Here is an 18497-nt window from a genome sequence, read left to right on the forward strand (position 1 = left end):
TCAATCCTGCTTCTTACCTCTGGAGGAACTTTGCTACAAACTGAAGCTCTGAACAAAGGACTGAATGAACCATCCAAGCTGTGGATGTGTTCCAGAGGGACTTTCAAGCCAGCAAACTCACCAATACTGCTAGGAACCTGATATATGGACTTTGAAGTCTTTGTATGTCTGTGACTGTTTTACCATTTAACATCTCTCTTCTTGTTCTTTCTTTTCTCTTTATAATAAATCTTTAGTTTTAGATAGTAAAGGATTGGCTGGTAAGATCCAAACCTATACTGACCTGGTGATGTGGCTGACCTTTTGGGGTCTGTTTTGTATATGTGCACAGAGTTTAAAATAACTTCTCAATGTAATGGACCTAGGTGCTGATTGGGAGCCAGAGAACTGGAATGCAATAAAGGGGGCTGTGTGATTTCATTTTTGCTCTTGATAACCAGTGTGGGGGATCAGAAGCACAGTTTGTGACTGGTTGAGGAGAATAACTTCAGTGTTACCCACCAGTCTTGGGGTATCTGCTCTCCCTTTTTCAGCCTGCCTTGACGTTGGCATTTCCAGTGAGGGCTGCCCCGGGCATGATGGGTCACAGTATCATCTGCAAATTTTGCCACCTCACTGTTTACCCCTTTTTCCAGATTATTTATGAATATGTTTAATAGGACTGGTCCCAGTACAGACCCCTCTATTTACCTCTCTCCAGAAGGTGGTTTAGAGCCATCTTCCACATCCCTTCAGCTCCTCCAGCGTAAACTCAGCATGGATGAGGACTAACCCACTGAATACAAGACAGTCGTAAAGTCACTAAGAAACCTTCTATGATTATCTGAGGATCCTCCAGCCTTGATCTTTGTTATGTCTGCCACTCCTTATTGCAAACATATTTCACTAGAAAATTCACAGACTGAACAAACCTTCAAAAAAAAAAATACTGCAAGGCACTGATGAAATCAGAAAGAGAATTCTTATGGTATATGGCAAAAAATAACTTGGACAAGATGACCAACTGAGATAAGAGATTATTAGATAAAATTCATGCTCTCCAGGGAGGAAAAAATGGGAAACTTACATGACTCATGGTAAAAATGTCAACAGACTAAACTATAGCTGTGCTAACAGGTGTCAATCTGAAAACCTTTTGATTCCCTATGGCTTACTGAACAGAGAAAAGGTGTTTCAATTACTAAGTTTACCTCTTTAAAACTATTTAAGAAAGACCCTTGGTTAAAGTCAGTTTAAGAACCTTTATATAGATTTCATATGCATGAAGAATTATGAATTAATGGCTAGCTTCAAGAGTTCAGTTTTAGCAATAATACTAGTTACGCTATCACTATGGAGGAGTTATAATTCTGAATTGTAGTATTTCATGAAACAGTTATCATGCTGAAGGCAGCAAGCTGATGTCACAATCCTGCTTCCAATGAAGTTAATGGGAATGTTGCCATTGATTTTTAAAGAATCAGGATCAGCCTGTGATGTTGTTAGCTTAACAAAACCACATACAGACAAATATTATAGCATTATGCCTGAAGACCTTCTACCTTTTGCAATGATCCACTCAGATCTCACAAGCTAAGCAGGGGTGCATTGCGTGAATATTTGCATGGGAGACATCTAAGGAACACTAAGTGTTGTCAGAAGTGGTAATATTCCCCCATATCAGTGCCTAACAAATGCCCCACCTTGATATGAAGGGGCACTGTTCTACCAGTGGCATCTGCTTTTAGATGACATGTAAACTGAGCTCTCACAGCTTGTAATCAAAGATCCAATGGCTCTTTTTGGAAGAATAAGGATATTTATCCTGGTAATCTTGGCCAGATGCCACCTGTAATTTCAAATAGTTATTTCCCCCTTCCCCCTATAAACATTGTGCAGTTTCACTGTACATATTAAACATCTATCACATTTCACTCTCTGATAACTTGAGTTTGAATGGTGGATGAAATGTGCAGCTTTTGTAGAAACTAAATTTGTACAGTCATTCAAGATACAGAGCTAAAAATGCTGTGTGTGTTTGCATATGCTTACGTGCACATACTCCCAGTATGCAGTTATTAAAATATTAATAATTATTTATATTGGAGTAGTGTCTAGGACCCCCAGTCATGGACCAGGACCCCATTGTGCTAGGTACTGTCCAAGCACAGAACAAGACTGTCCCTGTCCCAAAGAGATTACAATCTATAATAAATGTTTCCAGTGTATTAAATCCAGAAGCTTTGAGTGCCTATGTTTTGGCATCCAAATTGAAAGCAACTTTCAACTGCTTATTTCCGATTTCTAATTTGGTGACTTCAAACTCTAGATGTAACGACAATCTGATCTTTTACTCCTACTTTTCGTCTGAATTCTGTGATAAAAAGAATCCATTTCCTTAGTGGCAAATTAAATTGAGATGTACAGTGAGAAATTTACATTTAGAAGGAAAAATTGAACTTCTAATATAGGAGTAAATTGTTTTTGACTTCCCTGCCAGTGCTCTCAGGAAATAGTTTGATCCTATCCTCCAATACATTGCCCTCATTACCCTGTGCCATGAGAGAAAATCAACTGCAGTGCATACGTATTAGTGATTTGCAAAGATAATTGGCAATATGTATCGTGTATCCGAGAGTAGGATCAAGTGCCATATTCAACTAGAGCTTTGTCTACATCGAGGGAAGGCAAAAATGTACAAAATGAGGATAAATAAAGTCAGAGCAAGGGTAACCCATTGGAAACTCTAAGATACCTTTGAAAAAATGGTTATTTCAGGGGTTTTGCAGACGTCCTAACTAATAGCACTCATCACACTGAGGGTGCGATCAGTCCCCTCAGCTCTCCTTTCATTCTGTTTCAGACATAGCAGAGAAGACCTACAACAATTCTGAACATGATTTCCTACTGTATACTATTACAACACACGTATTTGTTAGTCTCTAAGGTGCCACAAGTACTCCTTGTTTTTTTTTAAACATACATACAGTTTATTAAGTTTCCTCTAGTTAGCATTCACTGCCAATGATCTAGCTCTTGGAAATATAAGCAGGAAGGGATCTACTGAGAATGCAAAGGAACCATATTAGTGGCATATCTTATAATGGGCATCCAGGATATGACAGACCACCAGATCACCAAACTAGATAAGTACCTATGAATTACATATAAATAACTACCTATGAAATGTCTTGAAGAAATATTAAAAATAAGTTTGGTTCTCAAAGTTATTCTCTTGACATTGCAACATGTCCATATTCCAAAGATGTCCCGAAATATAAATACTGATCTAGTTCTCCTAGTTTATTTATACCACGCTTATTTGACGCGGTAGTTACAAAAGACCAAAAAACTCTGCCATTTATGAACTCCTGAACCATCTCCTTAGCTGTGTATAGACTGCGAACAAAACACCAAGTCCATTCCAATACAAATTGAGAGGAAAACATGAATAACTATGACAGGTGTATATGTGTAGACAGACAGACAGAGTCACACAAAGAGAATGGATCAATGAATCAAATCTGAATACAATGAATGTAGGCCATATTTCTGGCAAGCTGAAAACATACTGGCTAATATTCATGCTACCTACAGCCCATCCCTGAGAAGACAACTTCCCTACCTGAATACCCCATCTTTTGGCAGGGAATAATGACAAAGCTAGTCCTAGGTCAGGGAGCCTTAGACCTGCTCCTAAGAGCGGGGCTTAAGAGTAGGCCATCTCCTATACACATGAATAAAAGCTATGCACTTGCTCCTGCATATCCTGCTTTCAATGAAGTCAACAGCAAAATTCTCAATGACTTCACTTGGATTGGGCCCAAGATGCTTGGAGCTGAGAAACATCTAGTTAAATTGCTCTCTAACCCAGAACTAGCTCATGTCTTCCTCCCTGGACAGGGGATGGGCTCCCCAGGTGGGGAATAAGATGCACACAAAAGTTATGCGTGTTTCATCAAAATATGACCCCATATATGAATTTCACCCCAATTCTGAATATCAGCCTATTTGCCAGTTCCTGTTATACAAGTACAGCCTGATTCTCCACTGCCGTACATCTTGCATAGCCATGTACTGATACGCAGAGTGGTGTAAAACTCAGCCCTTCTAATTTGGTAGCATTACGTACCCACTTCGCAGCAGTACGACAACACAAGGTGTAAGGTTTCTTAGATGTCACCGTAATACAAATAAATAAAGCAGTGGAGAATTAGACCCCTAAGTAACTAGAATTTGTTTTTTGTTTTAATTTGGTGTAAAGAAGACATTCATTTTCAGTATAAAGTCCATTGGAATTGCAGCTGTGACAGTTCAGTAGTAAAACACAAATGCGATCGCTCTATTTTCAGCTTTTTAAATCTCCATCCTTGAACTGGACTGCCCAACTTTAATATTCTATCCTAGTATTAATTTGTGTAGCTGTACACTGATATTTATCATTGGTCACAAAAATCGTCAAGAGAATGTTTAAGGTTGCATCCCACAGACCAAAGACACCAGAAAATATCATACCCTGAAGACAGCAAAAGATATCAGTACACGGTAAAGAAACCCCCAGTCATTAAGAAAATAAAAATGAAGTGCTTTGTAAACAACACACTGGTCAACTACACCTCAGTCTACCATACTTGGACAATTAAGTTGGCAATCAGCTAGAAGCCATGAGCTGGACCAGATTAAACTGTCATTTAATTTGAATTTGGCTACTGTTTAAAAGCAACTGTATTATTGCTGTATTGCTTTATTATTGTTGTATTGTTGCTGTACAACATTTACACTGTGCATAACATTGCTAAACTGTTTAACCAACACACAAATAAAAATCAAGAAATGAATGGCAGCGTACAACATGAAGGCAAGAAAAAAAACCTGGTAAAATAATTAAGTTACACAGTAACTACAAATTGGGTAAATAAATTCCCTCTTAGTATTAGACATAATTTGGGTCAGTGACACTGGATCTTAAGTAAGGCACACGTTATTCAAAACAATCTTGTTCAGTGTCTGGATACCAACGTTAAATCCTGACACACAAATATTTAATAAATTGGCTACTGTCCATTCAGTAGGCTATCTGGCAGACAGCATCCATAAGAAACACCTGGATCTACGTCAACGACTGGTGTATCACAGAACAATGCAACCCATGGAACAGAACAGAGAAGCTAAACATTCCTGCTTCCTGCCTTGTGAAGTTTACCAGAAGATGACAACCAGCAGTAAGGGTAACCTATAACATGAATGGACAGTACTGTGTAGTAACTAATTACAAAACATTTATATATAAAGGCCTCATTTGTAATGTCACTATTCAAATTTCTGTTTTACTTTTTAGAAACGTAGCACAGTGGGACACACTATAACAATGCCTATCCCAGTATTTCAAACATTCAGTCTACTACTAATGAGGATACAGGTGATAACTGTAATTGCCCTAATAGGAGTGTGTTGCTATCTGCAGCACCAGAGTAAAAGGGACAGACTACAACCCCAGATTGGAAAAAAATTGTTATGCTTGGAAATAAGGTGGTGTCCTATGTACACATACATACTATACATATATACCCATATACACTACAAATATATACACATCATAGCCGTATTACTTAGCTGTGTTAATTATCTGGGTGTGTCCCCAAGGCTCAATCATAAAACTACATTCCTCAAAGTCCCAGGCCTAACATTCCCAGGCTCACCATAAGGGACTAGACACAATTGGCAAATAAAATCTGTCCATCAGTCATACAAGCGATTGTGCAGACCAAGGGACAGATGGGGCATGAATGTATTGATGGTAAAATAAGGTGACCACATAACAGTGTTTAGTCCACTGGGTCATCTCCAGTCCATGCATTATGCTTTTCCAGGATGATGAGTAACAGGGCTGATATTGCAAAAACACACATTCCTCAAAGGTGTGAGGCCCAGAGCACTGACGCAAATACATTCCAGAAGGGTGGTATCAGAACACCTCGATACCAACACAATCCCTAAAGAGAACAGGAACAGGCTGACCCATCCTAAAGATAAGGTCAGGATGACAGGGTGATGGATAGAAATATATAAGCTGATGGGTGGTAACCGGCTATGTTAGAGGGGCAGTACATAACTTGTTGGTATTGACGTATAAAGTGGAGTCTCAGAGAGAGTGTCTTTGGCTGGTTAGGGGATAGTGGAAAGTCCCGCCACAAACTGAGCTAGTCCATTGCAACGGGCATATATGTGTTAGCATACCTGAACCACGGCACTAGGTTGGGGCTTCGTTGACAATAAACTTGACCAAGTGCCTTCACTGAAAACTGTGGCTTTACTGGGCAGTTCGGTCGGAGCCTGCTGTACGGGCTATCTGGCCAGAGTCAGAACAGCATGCAGAGAGAACACACACACGCAGCCAAACATCTGATGACATCTGGCTGGTGGGTTTTGTCCACATACTCATGGTACAACTGATCACCATATTTGAGGCTGGGAAGGAATTTTCCCCCAGGCAGAGATCCTGTAGGTTTTTTGCCTTCCTCTGCAGCATGGGGCCTGTGTCACTCGCTGGTTTGGACTAGAGTAAATGGTGGAGTCTCTGTCACTTGAAGTCTTTAATCAAGATTTGAGGACTTCAGTAACTCAGTCAGAGGTTATGGGTCTATTACAGGAGTACGTGGGTGAATTTCCATGACCTGCAATGTGCAGGAGGTCAGACTAGATGACCAGGATGGTCCCTTCTGGTCTTAAAGTCTATGAGGTTAAACAGAGATAGCAAGTTGACAAGAAAAGGCTAGCACTGCCTAATTGAAACTCGCACTAAATCATTTAAGTTTGCCACTGAAAAATTCATCTATTCTCTCACCGTTTAATTTATTCAGATATTTGGTACTTCTCTTTTTCCTCTGAACCCCAAATGAAACAGAGGAAGTGGGCAGGAAAATCTAATTTTCTCTATCTACTTGGAGCAGTCTGTTTCTTTCAAAACATGGATTTCTTGGATAATACAGGCCACTTCTATAAATAAACTTATTTAAAACAAAAGATCCTTACTCCAGAATAGATCAATGTGTTAGATACAGGAAGCCTCCTCAAGATAGCACCTATCAGAAGAAATAAGCACAAAATCAGAGTTTGCTTCCTATCTCCAAATGAGATTTTTGTTGAAGTTTGTTAATTTTTATCACAGAGAATTCTCTATTTCCTTGACCATTTTCATATCATAATATAAGATTATAGTTCATAGAACAGAAGTATAATATTGGCTCATGAGACACAAAATGCTACAACATGCCCTGGTGGGCATCTTATTTTAATTAAAGAAATGGAATATGCTATACCTATCAGAAGATGCATGAAGAAATTGAACACAGTTAAAGAGAAAAAGCAATTAATCTAAAATAATGGGGGAAGTTATTTTGGTAGCAACTGACAAAAGTAGAAGTTCTTTCATAATTTCCCTTTAGGGAATATAGAGTCTGTCCTGCTTTCCCCCCCCCACACACACTGGTTAAATGCTGGTTAGCTAGTGGAAGTTTTGTTAAAAAGAAACCAATGAAATCCCATACAAATCCCCTCTCTTTTCCAAAAAATCCCCTAAACTCCACAGAGAATATCCATACTGTCAACTGCAGACAATAAGATTGATTCTATAAAAGGATGATGTGGGACATTGTCAACAGCCATAATTCCTCCACTGTGAGATTATCAGAGATTAGGTAAACAAGCACTGGCTGGATCAATACATGGATGAGAGAGCTCCTGGGAAAAAAACAGGTGTGACAAGGTTGGTGATTTATTAATGAGGCACTCTGTCCTCTGAGATGATATAGAACCAGTGCTCCAGAAGGATAGTAGAGGAGAATTCTGTTGCCAAAGGGTGCTGTCTTTCAGTTATTAAAAATCCTATCATCCTTCTCATCCGCCCAAGAACAGTGGATTTAGCTTGGGTGTCCAGACAAATTCCAAATTAGGTAATGACATTCTGTTAACCTAAAGTTTACAGTGCCATTTTATTCAAAGAAAGCCTTCTTCACTTATGGCCCTCACCTGTTATGCTGGGTTGATGTGTGCTCATAAACTGATGCTCTGTTTCACCCCAGAGGGGGCTGCTGTGCACTTGTGGGAACCAAAGTGATTCCAATGGAGTTTATATGCTGTATAAATTAGTTAATAAAGTTTGTGAAGCATATTAGAATCCTAAGACTCTATAGAGTAAAGTGACAGGAATTCCCCAAACCGTCAAGCGAAGGCTTATCAACTGGGATATATGGATCCATATGTGCTCCCCAAAGAAATGCCAAAGGGTCTAGTCGGCAGCAGGCAGCCAGCTACCTGAAAGGCAGGTTGTGTATGTATGTGCGCAGGTATCGAGTGTATGTATGTGTGTGGCATATGTGGAGATACAGTACAGCAGCTAGAGAAGACCAAACCTTTTCACACTGATTCTTTTAACTTGCAAAGGCCTTTCCCCGCTGTTATTTTAGGCACTATGGCTGGAGCAAACCCTGTTATTTTCTTGTTGGATCTTCAGAGGGCAGGGCATTCTTTGCACTTTTGTTTTAAAATCGATCGCCAACTCACCCACCACTTGCAGGGTAATATTTTCAAAATCACCTCCATGACTTAGGCACCTAAGTTACATTGGGTATTAAGTCACTTACATGATTTACCTGCATAGTCTGCCCTGTGACCAACCATCACTCCAAAGAGCCTGTCACAAGGACTTCTTAGAAGACCTCTTCTGGTCCAATGGAGCTTAACTACATGAACAGTGCTCTGTATAATAACTCTACTATTGTTGTAAAACACTTTTCTTAAACACTATGATAAAAAAAAACCCAGTTAAAATAATTATACAGATTCAAACTGTCCACCTGGGGAAGGACGTTGGGCAAAGAGAGAGATAAATGAGGGAGTGCAGCTATAAGAACATAGAAATGGAAGGGAGAATAAGAAAAATAATTTGGGAGGAAAGAGGTGAAGGGCAAAGACAGACAAAGATTTGTTTAAGCCAATGAAGATATTAAAATAGCACATTCCTAAGTAATGTACACAAACTGAGGCTTTAATCCACTGTCTGATTCTAGTTACACAAACATTCCATTTGCAAGAATATTTACCTTTCTGAGATATTTTATATCTGAGAAGTAAGACATTAAAGAGTCTACTTTCTTTTTCAAATTAGCCAAATATTTCTCATTTCCAAATGAAATATACTAATCCTAAAATGAGCTACAAAGATATTTGATCCTGCCACTCTTAACAATCACACAGCAATTTTCTGAAAAAATAATATAAGTTACTATATAGCTAGAAAAGACAAGACCTGCTGTGCAATTTACAGGGATGAGTATCCACATTATCACTGCATTACACAAGTCAAGGTTTCATTTATTTCACTTCCTTTTTCAATCTGAATCAAAATATAAGAAAGGCAATGATACTGCTCATTAGGATTTTGTAACTTTTTAGAAAAAGAACAGAACCCTTCCCTGCCAAAGTATCAATATTCCAGCACTCTCATAACTTTGCTTTTGGTTTTTACAGACATTATTCCATTTTTATTTTCTATTTGCAGAATATTACCTGCCACTTGACTTTTAGGAAGGTCATCATGAGATTGCACAAACAAATCCACTCTGTTCTCACAACAGACCTTTTTCAAGTTCTGCCAGAGAAAAGAAATGACCTTTAATAGCTGTGTGTCTGTCATATAATCCTGACCTCCCTTTCAACAAAATAAGCAGGATTCCTAGCTGTTGTCTACTGCCTTTTCTGACTCCACAAACACAATATTTTCCTTTGAAAGCTGCAAATTGTTGCTCTTTAGATTCTGATCCAGGTATTTAAAGGCCCATGAACGTTAAAAAAAATTTTTTCCCAAGAAATACTGCTGCACAAATATATATGTGCAGAGCACATCCTTTTTCTGTGTAGGAACAAGGCCATGCTGTTCTAAAGGCAAAATGTGCTCAAGAATAACAGAACAGACTCTCTACAACATTTTCCTGTGCTCAGAAAAGTGCCCTTTGGCATGGTGAACACTTAAGGGGCTGAGACCAGAAATAGTGGATTTGTTCTTTTAGCAGCTTAACGAAGGGCTTGCCTACACAGGGAGTTTGGGCACCGTAAGCCAAGGTGTGAATCCACCGCACACTACCTTGCCCCTCACTATGTGCACTGTAAACTTTAGGTTGACAGAGTGTCATTACCTTATTTGGAATTTGTCTGGACACCCAAGCTAAATCCACTGCTCTTGGGCGGATGAGAAGGATGATAGGATTTTTAATAACTGAAAGACAGCACCCCCTCCACCATGGACCCTGCGACAGGCACAGTAAACGTTTCATGGGAGTACATCTAAGCGTACTATAGAACCTCCAGTGTGCGGTAGGGTGCATGAGGCCATTTAGTGCACAGCAAACTAGTGCACTGTAGATTCACACCCTGGCTTGCAATGCACTAACTTGCCATGTAGACGAGCCCTTACAGCATGTTTGACTCAGAAAACATGTGCATAGGATCTAGACTGAGCTGCAATTTCTATATATAAAGCAATGTACAATATGCCTGTATTAGTTACCATGGAAGCCCCTTTATTAAAGGGGTCAACAGCTTCAGGTAGTGCAGATGCGTGTCTGAAGAGACTCCATCAGAGAGAACTACAGGGCAGATATTCAGTATCATCTTTATGAGACATTTTGTTGATATGAAGTATAATGCAATAATAGTGACTTCTTACTCTTCTAAAGCTTGAAGCATGTTCCCTGAGTCTTCAAAAGCCAGTATCTCAATGATTTGGTCATTCATAATGATATCTTCATTAAACGGATCTCCTGAATTCAACTGTGAATACTCCAGTTTGCGATCTAGAGTAGGATCATATCGTATCTCCTAAGTAAACACAAAAAAAGAAACGTTATATTATAGCAGATCAACCCTTAGTGTGGATACAACTCCTATTGCTGTCAGTAGAAAGACTCCCATTTACTTCAATAGGAGTTTGTGTGGATGCTATGTTTTGGTACATAACTGAGCAGGAACCTAAATGATTAAAACAATCAATGGAATTTAGGCTCTTAGCTCTTAGGCTCCTAAATCAGTTAGGCATTGCAATGCTAAGCACAGCAACACCTAAACAGCTTTAAAATTTTGGGCCAAAGCCCACTGAAGTCAATAGGAGTCTATCCATTGGCTTCAATAGGCTTTGGACCAGCCTCAGTGAATTATTTTCCATTCTAAATCTCTAGGACCATTCTATTTGTATTATGGTACATACAACCTTTTATATACACTTGTTGAACAAAATCACACATAATTCTATGTTTGCAGTGTTGTTATACTCATGTTGGTCCTAGGATACCAGGCATTTGATGTGAAAAGGTTGCTGAGGTAGTATCTTTCAAATGGGCCAACTTCTGTAAGTGGATGAGACAAGTTTTGGAGCCACACAAAGCTCTTCTTCCCCAAACCTAAAGAAGATCTCTGTGTAGCTTGCTTCCATCAACAGAAATTAGCACATGATTCTATGGAAGAGGAAAAGCGGTTCAGATAGTAGACAGTATCTATGGATTCTCTTGAGATTAAGGATTAATAAATTCACCAGACAAGAAAACCTTTATAAACCTCTGGTGCTGGGACGATTCTTTTACACTTTTATGATTTCACTGAGCAATATGTATAGCGTTGACCATCAACAGGAACATCTCTCCAGCACTGGTGGCTAGGTGTCCTCCACAGGACTGGAAGGAGTTCTTTTTTCCATTCTGGTACCTTGAACACTTATGTTCTCCAAATGATGGCCAGCCTTTAATGAAGAAATAGGTAACTAGGCACCGAACCCCACCCCAATTAGCCCCTTGATGCACTGTAAACCGTGCAACATTTTAACAACTGTACTTCACTTTTAGGCTTAGCTGGTTCCTGGTGGGCTACAAAAATAGTCTGAAGGACAGAGGCATTTCTGGGATGCTAAAAAGTATCAATATTGTGGCCTTAGGCAGCAAAACTATGATACGTGGCGGGGGAGTTCTTAGTTTCCTTCAAAGGAGAAATGACAGAGAATGCTAGGCTTGTGTTTGACTTGCAAGGACATTCCAATGCCAACAGGGAACCCATTCCACCAGGCACTGCAGAGATAGCAGACGAAGACTGAGAAGGATCCCGGAAGACCTGCTCGTTGGCACTGACAGGAGGAGTCAGGAGCAATTTGAGTGCTTTAGGACAAGGGAGGATTGGGTTCTTAGGCAGGAGGAGGCTCTCACAAATCAGTTCATGGAGCAGGAGTATGCCCAGAGGAAATGGGACCATGCACTCCCTGGTACAAGTGGTGATAGAACGTTTTCGGGGCCTGCTGCCACCATGGCTGTTGCTCCTCTCTGGAATCGGGCAGCTTTTCCTCCTCATCCAGCTGCTGCCCAGGCTACAAATCCCACCCACCACCTCACCGGGAAGAGCATGCTGGATGCCTAGCACTACATACTCAACTGGCACCCAAAACCCCTCACAGGGCTGGGAAGAGACAGGTAGCTATCAGTTGTTTCTGGCTTTCTAAGGCAATAGCCATCAGCTTCTGCACTGGTATGGGTTTCCAAAATCAAATGGTCTGGTGCTGGAGGGTTGGTGCAAGATGCTCATACAACTCCATGAAGGTCTGCAGCCACAGGTCGTCATCCCAGGTTTCCAAGATGATGTGGTCCCACATACCATGCTGGTTCTCCAAGGCCCCAAGTGGAGGTCCACCCATGGGAATACCATTGCTTTCCCACCATGCAAAGCATCTGTTCCATGGGACCCCAGTGGATTTACATTCACTCTCTCAGTCCGCTGTCTTTGTCATCTCCGATTTTTCTGAACCCATTCCATTAAGAATCCGGTACTGCACCACATAACCATCTGTCCTGCGAACAGGAGCAGAACCACATCATCATGGACTTGCTTAATTTCTTCAACACAGTTAGGCAGAAGGAAGAGATGACCGGGAACTGCCATCAACAAACATGTGAAGGAGGCGTACAGGACCAGGAACACGCAGCAAGGTGATTCCCAGAGTGTCTCCTGTGACGCACAGGACTCTGGGATATTACCTGGAAATGGCAGTGCTACGACTGCATACCAAAAAGGGGCAGTGTGGATATAAGCATATACCTGTGCCCAGCATAGCATATGAGGACACTTGGCATTGGTATGGGGTACATGTTCTAGCAGTACATGGACCCAGGGTACAGTGCAAGTGTAGACAAACTGTAGGGCTTGCCTACAGTGTGCAGTAATGTGCACTAGGGGGTGTGAATTCTAACGCACACTGCATGTTTTGCACTAACTGGCCCACGTAGGCCTCAACAGCACTATGTTAACATGCATTGGGACATTTTAGTGTGGCCCAGCAAGGTCTACATGGGCCAGTTAGTGCGCAGCACACTGGTGTGCTTCAGAATTCACACCCTTCCAATGTGCATTGCCGTGATGGGTAGACAAGCCCTTCTTTTGGCAGATGGAGAGATTCCAGCATTATGAAACGTCACTAACCAGGTCCTTCAAAGATCCTGCCAAGATCCTTGAGCAAAGAGAGGGTCATGAAAACCTAATATTTTAATTTAAATAATTACAGTAAATGGTGAAAAGTAGAACAAAGCAACTTAAAAAGAGTTTGAGACATTCTTTGTATATCACAAAGAAGGAGAAAGAGGATTTTTTAAAATTAATTATTTTTTGCTTTACATTTTGCCTTTAAGAATGGTTGGTTAAAAAAACAAGGTTGCAAGGCCCGCAGTCATTTTCACTAAGACAAGGGAAATAAATATTGCACATTTGTACAAATCAAAGTACATACAGGAATTCAGCAAAATAAACTGGTGCCAGCTAGGCCCTCTGGGCCTTTGAAATTTGATATGCTGCACTGGAACACTTCCCAGAACTTCTGTCCCAAAGAACAGGAGTCTCAAATCACCTACAGTAGAACCTCAAAGATACGAACACCAGAATTACAGACTGACCTGGCAACCGGACAGCCTGTGAAACCGGAAGTAACCAATCAGGCAGCAGCAGAGATTAAAAAAACAAAGCAAGTATTGTACTGTGCCTCTATTGCATCTTAAAGGTAGGCACATCTGGGCTACCTGTCCCCACCCAACCCCCATTCGTGGGGCAGCCACTTACAACAAGACACTGGGGCTGCCAGCCCAAGGCAGCCTGAGACAGCAGACCAGGAGCAGCATGGGGAGGGGGACAACACACACACACAGGGACAAGCTTGCAAACTCATGCTGGGGCTGACTAGATTGTTCAGCTGCTGCTGAATCCTGGCCTGGAGTGTCAGCTGCTGGATCTGAAGCCCAAACTGCGTTCCTGAGGTGTCCGTAACTCTGAAGTACTACTGTACTTTTCCCATACAGTGTTTCTGCGTCCCATCTAAGGTATGCCCTCCCTGTGTCACCCGCCTCCACTGGACTTTAGTGTTGGGCAACTCCCTATCCCCTTCAGTCAGTCAGTCTCAGACTAAAATGAATACTTCAGACAACGTGTGATGAAAGTAGCCATTTTATCGCAGATAGCAGCAAGCACCATACCCACCAGCAAAAACTAAGGAAGACCCTTAGGCAACAGCAGCTTCCCCTAGGTTGAATAAATCTGTTCTCCAAGTTCTAGTGTCCTGAACCAAACCCAAAGCATCAAAGGATTCTCCGAAGTATATTTGTCCCAGTGTGGTGCCTATCTGGTGTCCTCCAGATTTGCTGTAGTACAATACTTGCCCCAGGGAACTACAGCTAACGGGCTCTTCTGGATTTAAACCTAATTCAGACAGAAGGAATAAAACAGCCTCCAAGCCAGCCTCCCCCCCCCACACACACACACAAACACTCCCCCCGCAACAACAAAAATCCTACTTTACATATACCACAAACCTTTCTAAAAGCCTTCATTCAGCCATTCACCCTGGAGATTTTGCAAAAACAGTGAGAAAGCTTTAAGTTGTAGAAGTCAATAGGTGAGCCAAAAAGAAACATCATGTTAAATCTTCCAGTTTAGGAAATAAGACACAGTCACGCCTGCAGTTAGTATGAAGGAGGTATGGGCTGGCTTTAATACCACCTCCCTCCTTCCAGGCATAAAACTCACATTTGCTCAAACCCATACACATTTACATAGCTTGCCATCAAATTATCAATTATCCCTCATACTCATTTGATAGATTACAGTATACTGTTAAATTTTGAGGCCACCAGCAAAATCCGCACTGCAAGCAAGGAAAGAACAGCTATTTATCTATTATCAGCATGTCTAGATTAGGAAAAATGGTCATGTTTTAAAATGTGTTAATAATTCATATATTTTTCAACACAATTTAACACATACTGTAGACATAAATTAACACCTTTAAAATTTGATAGATGATTATGGCCAGTCCTAGGTTCCCTTCTAAGGTTGACCACGCCAAACACAATGGAGCTATACAGATTTACATCAGCTGAGATTCTAACAATATTTAAATTTATCTTTCCACTGCCAACTTTTCAAAATTTCAGGCTAGTCACTGCATTTCTTAACTCTGGAAACCATTTTGAGAGACCATTTATGAGAAGATGAAATAAAGTTTTATTGTAGAAAATATGACTCACCTGGTTTTTATTGAGAAAACTCCATTTTAATCTTCTAGTTTTGTAAACAGCAAAAAATGCAACGCATGTTAATACAAGAGAAATAACAAAAGCAACGAAGAATCCTGAAGCATGGATGCCATGGCTGTACAAAATCTGAAATTGAAAGAATGTAATCTGTAAACCACATTTCTTCCCAGAGATACATATGCATAAAAATCAGATACAGATTATAGCTGTAAACAATACAGTAAGTTACTTTTAACAATCTTCACAAGAATATGGAATTACTAAGTAGTAAGACATAATTACAATAAGATTTTCAAAAACAGTTTATTTTTTCATAAATATTAAGGCCAGAAGGGACCATTATGATTATCAAGACTCACCAACTGCATAACACAAGCTATAGAATTTCTCCAAGTTAAATATTAGGCAATGCAACTTTTGAGTGGCCAAATACTTATTGTCTAATTTTCAGAGGTGCTAAGCACTCACAGTTCCAGTTGAAGTTAATGGCAGCTGGGAATGTTCAGCAACTTTGAAACCCAGTCTGAAGCTGAGCACCTGAAATTAAAGGCCACTTTTAAAAAATTTGCTCCTAAACAGAATAATCAGCAAGGTAAAAAGGTTTTAATCAGCATATGTTTGTGATGAGTGTTTTATTCATAAACGACAAAGCTACTCAATTTGGTCACACACTTATGCTAACTGCATGTGCCAGAATCAGGAATGGAATCCAGGAGTCAAGAGCCACAAGCCAAACTGCTTTCCTTTTCAAATATATCCTTCAATCACAACCTTCGGTTTAGGGTTTAGTTAACCTCTTTTAAATTCACTTTGTTTCTATAAAATGGGCATGTCTCACATGAGAATGGGAATATACAACTCAACTCTGAGATCTTTGGATGAAAGGTAACATATAGCCATTGTGATAATGTTTCATTGCAGAGGAATCACTTTTATCATGTCCGCAACTTTTAAATAACTACATGCGATCTCTAAGCATGGTGCATTCTATTTCTTAACATGCCGCCTGGTAAGCATGGTGCATTCAATGTGAAAGCACTCCATGAAGTCAATGGCAACTGTGTTTGTGTGAAGCATTTATCAAATCTGGCACTTGTTTTCAAATGGATTTATGTCAGTCTAAAAGAGCAGAATTTAGTACCTTATATTCAGGTTTGGGCCAAAATCCTGCAAACTTAACTCACATTTTGACTGTTTAATATATTTAATATATTTCTAGACTATGGTCCAGTTCACTAAAGAAAGAATCATTCCCAAACCTAAAATAGTCTACCCAAGTTCAGATTTAGTAGCTTCTTTGTATTTAGAAGATACTTGAACTATTAACACAGGCCATTAATTTGCTACTTTATGAGATTTAGAAAGTGGGTCCCAAGGCTCAGTTCACAGTATTGTATTTGAAAAGCTCTTGACTGACAATTAATCTAATTGACAAAAATCTGTATTATTTTCAGTCATGCTTATTCTACAATAATGAAACACCTGGAGTATTTAAATCAATTAGTACAAAATGAGTTAAATAGTTATATGAATAATTTTCCTATGTCTTGAATCCTTTCATATGCCCATCAATGCCTGAAATTACTAAATGAAAAAAGTACCAACAGTCATTTACCCATTTCACTAATAAATTACTAACTTCTTAATATCTAGAAGTTTTTTCTCATCTTAAATTTCCTCCTTTCTGAAGTTCAGCCAGTTACTACCAGTTATGTCCCTTTGTATTATCTTCTACTCCTAAAAAGTACATTCAGAAAGTACAGGCTGATATTAATACCACTCTTATCCCCCTCCTGTTATTATCCCTACTCCAAACCCCACACTAATCTTTTTCTGGGTTTAATTAAAGTTACTTTTTTCAGCACAGAAATATCAAATATTTGTATCATACTCATTTGTAACATTATTGTATAATGTCCAACAACTCCTCTCTCTTATGCCCTTCACAGAGCTGCAGACTTATATCTCCTCCACTCCACACACACTTTGAATAGTCACTTAGCTAACCTATACATACTTATATCTTTTCAAAAATATTTCATCATATGTCAATTATCTCCAGTCCTCTAATTACTTAGGTTGCAGCGCCTTAAAGCGACCGGCACATCCCTCTGGCAGCAGCTCCTAGGCAGGGGGCCAGGGAGCCTCCGCGCACTGACCCTGCCCACAGGCTCTTCCCCCACAACTCCACACCGGGGGACATTAAGGACAATGACAGCTTCACATTGTGAAAGCCAAGCTAGCTGTATGTGTAGCTAAAATGGTCATAAATGTTCTTTCCTCTTGAAAAGTTCTATTACTTTATTGAGTTTTAAACGTATTTTCTTTTATATTGCACTGATTTTTCTTTTCAAATGATGTTGTTACTGAATAAAATTCCATTATTTGGAACATAATTCATCTTTATTAGTTCACAACAAATGCTGCAGGGTGCCTAGCAGTCCCAAAAACCTCCACTTACTTGTTACTGTACAGTGTGACATGACTCATAGGATCAATGACATATACAGTGTAATAATAATAAATGTACAGTAAGCACCACAAAATTAATAACTGCATTGACAGTGTTATATTCATAGATGTACATCAAGCACCATACAATTCTTAACAGGCGCCAAAACTGCAGGGAAAGGTAGAGCACAGTATACCACTAAGTGTTACTGAAGCTCACTGTTAAAGAGCTCCTTCCAAGCCTCCGTGAGCCACATTGCTCTGCACTGAGCACTTCATTGAGCTCTTCTAATAGCCCTGGTGTCTCGCTGTTCAAACTCAGAGCTACTCTATCTCTCTCTGCCCTCCACTCCAGCAGCAATTTTTCTCTCTTTGCTTTTCCCCCCCTATTATGCAGGCCACAGGAGGCACCCATAACCACTGGGATAATTTTCTCTCTGAGATCCAATCTTGTGAATA

General features: G+C 40.0%; 1 protein-coding gene across 6 annotated transcripts in view; it reads right to left on the reverse strand.

Annotated features, from left to right (window-relative positions):
• EVC2 (EvC ciliary complex subunit 2) overlaps positions 1 to 18497 on the reverse strand; it is a 169200-nt gene that overhangs the window by 105180 nt on the left and 45523 nt on the right. For 3 of the 6 annotated variants that reach the window (XM_073342528.1, XM_073342529.1, XM_073342527.1), the window contains exons 8-10: positions 16056 to 16124; positions 15579 to 15713; positions 10703 to 10854 (exon numbers count right to left, since the gene is read on the reverse strand). In XM_073342528.1, coding sequence (XP_073198629.1) covers positions 10703 to 10854; positions 15579 to 15713; positions 16056 to 16124 — 356 coding nt within the window. The remainder of the gene's footprint in view (positions 1 to 10702; positions 10855 to 15578; positions 15714 to 16055; positions 16125 to 18497) is intronic. The other 3 variants (XM_073342532.1, XM_073342533.1, XM_073342530.1) reach the window with 1 other exon arrangement.

The sequence above is a fragment of the Lepidochelys kempii genome, chromosome 4 (assembly GCF_965140265.1).
Source record: "Lepidochelys kempii isolate rLepKem1 chromosome 4, rLepKem1.hap2, whole genome shotgun sequence".
Classification (NCBI taxonomy): Eukaryota; Metazoa; Chordata; order Testudines; family Cheloniidae; genus Lepidochelys; species Lepidochelys kempii.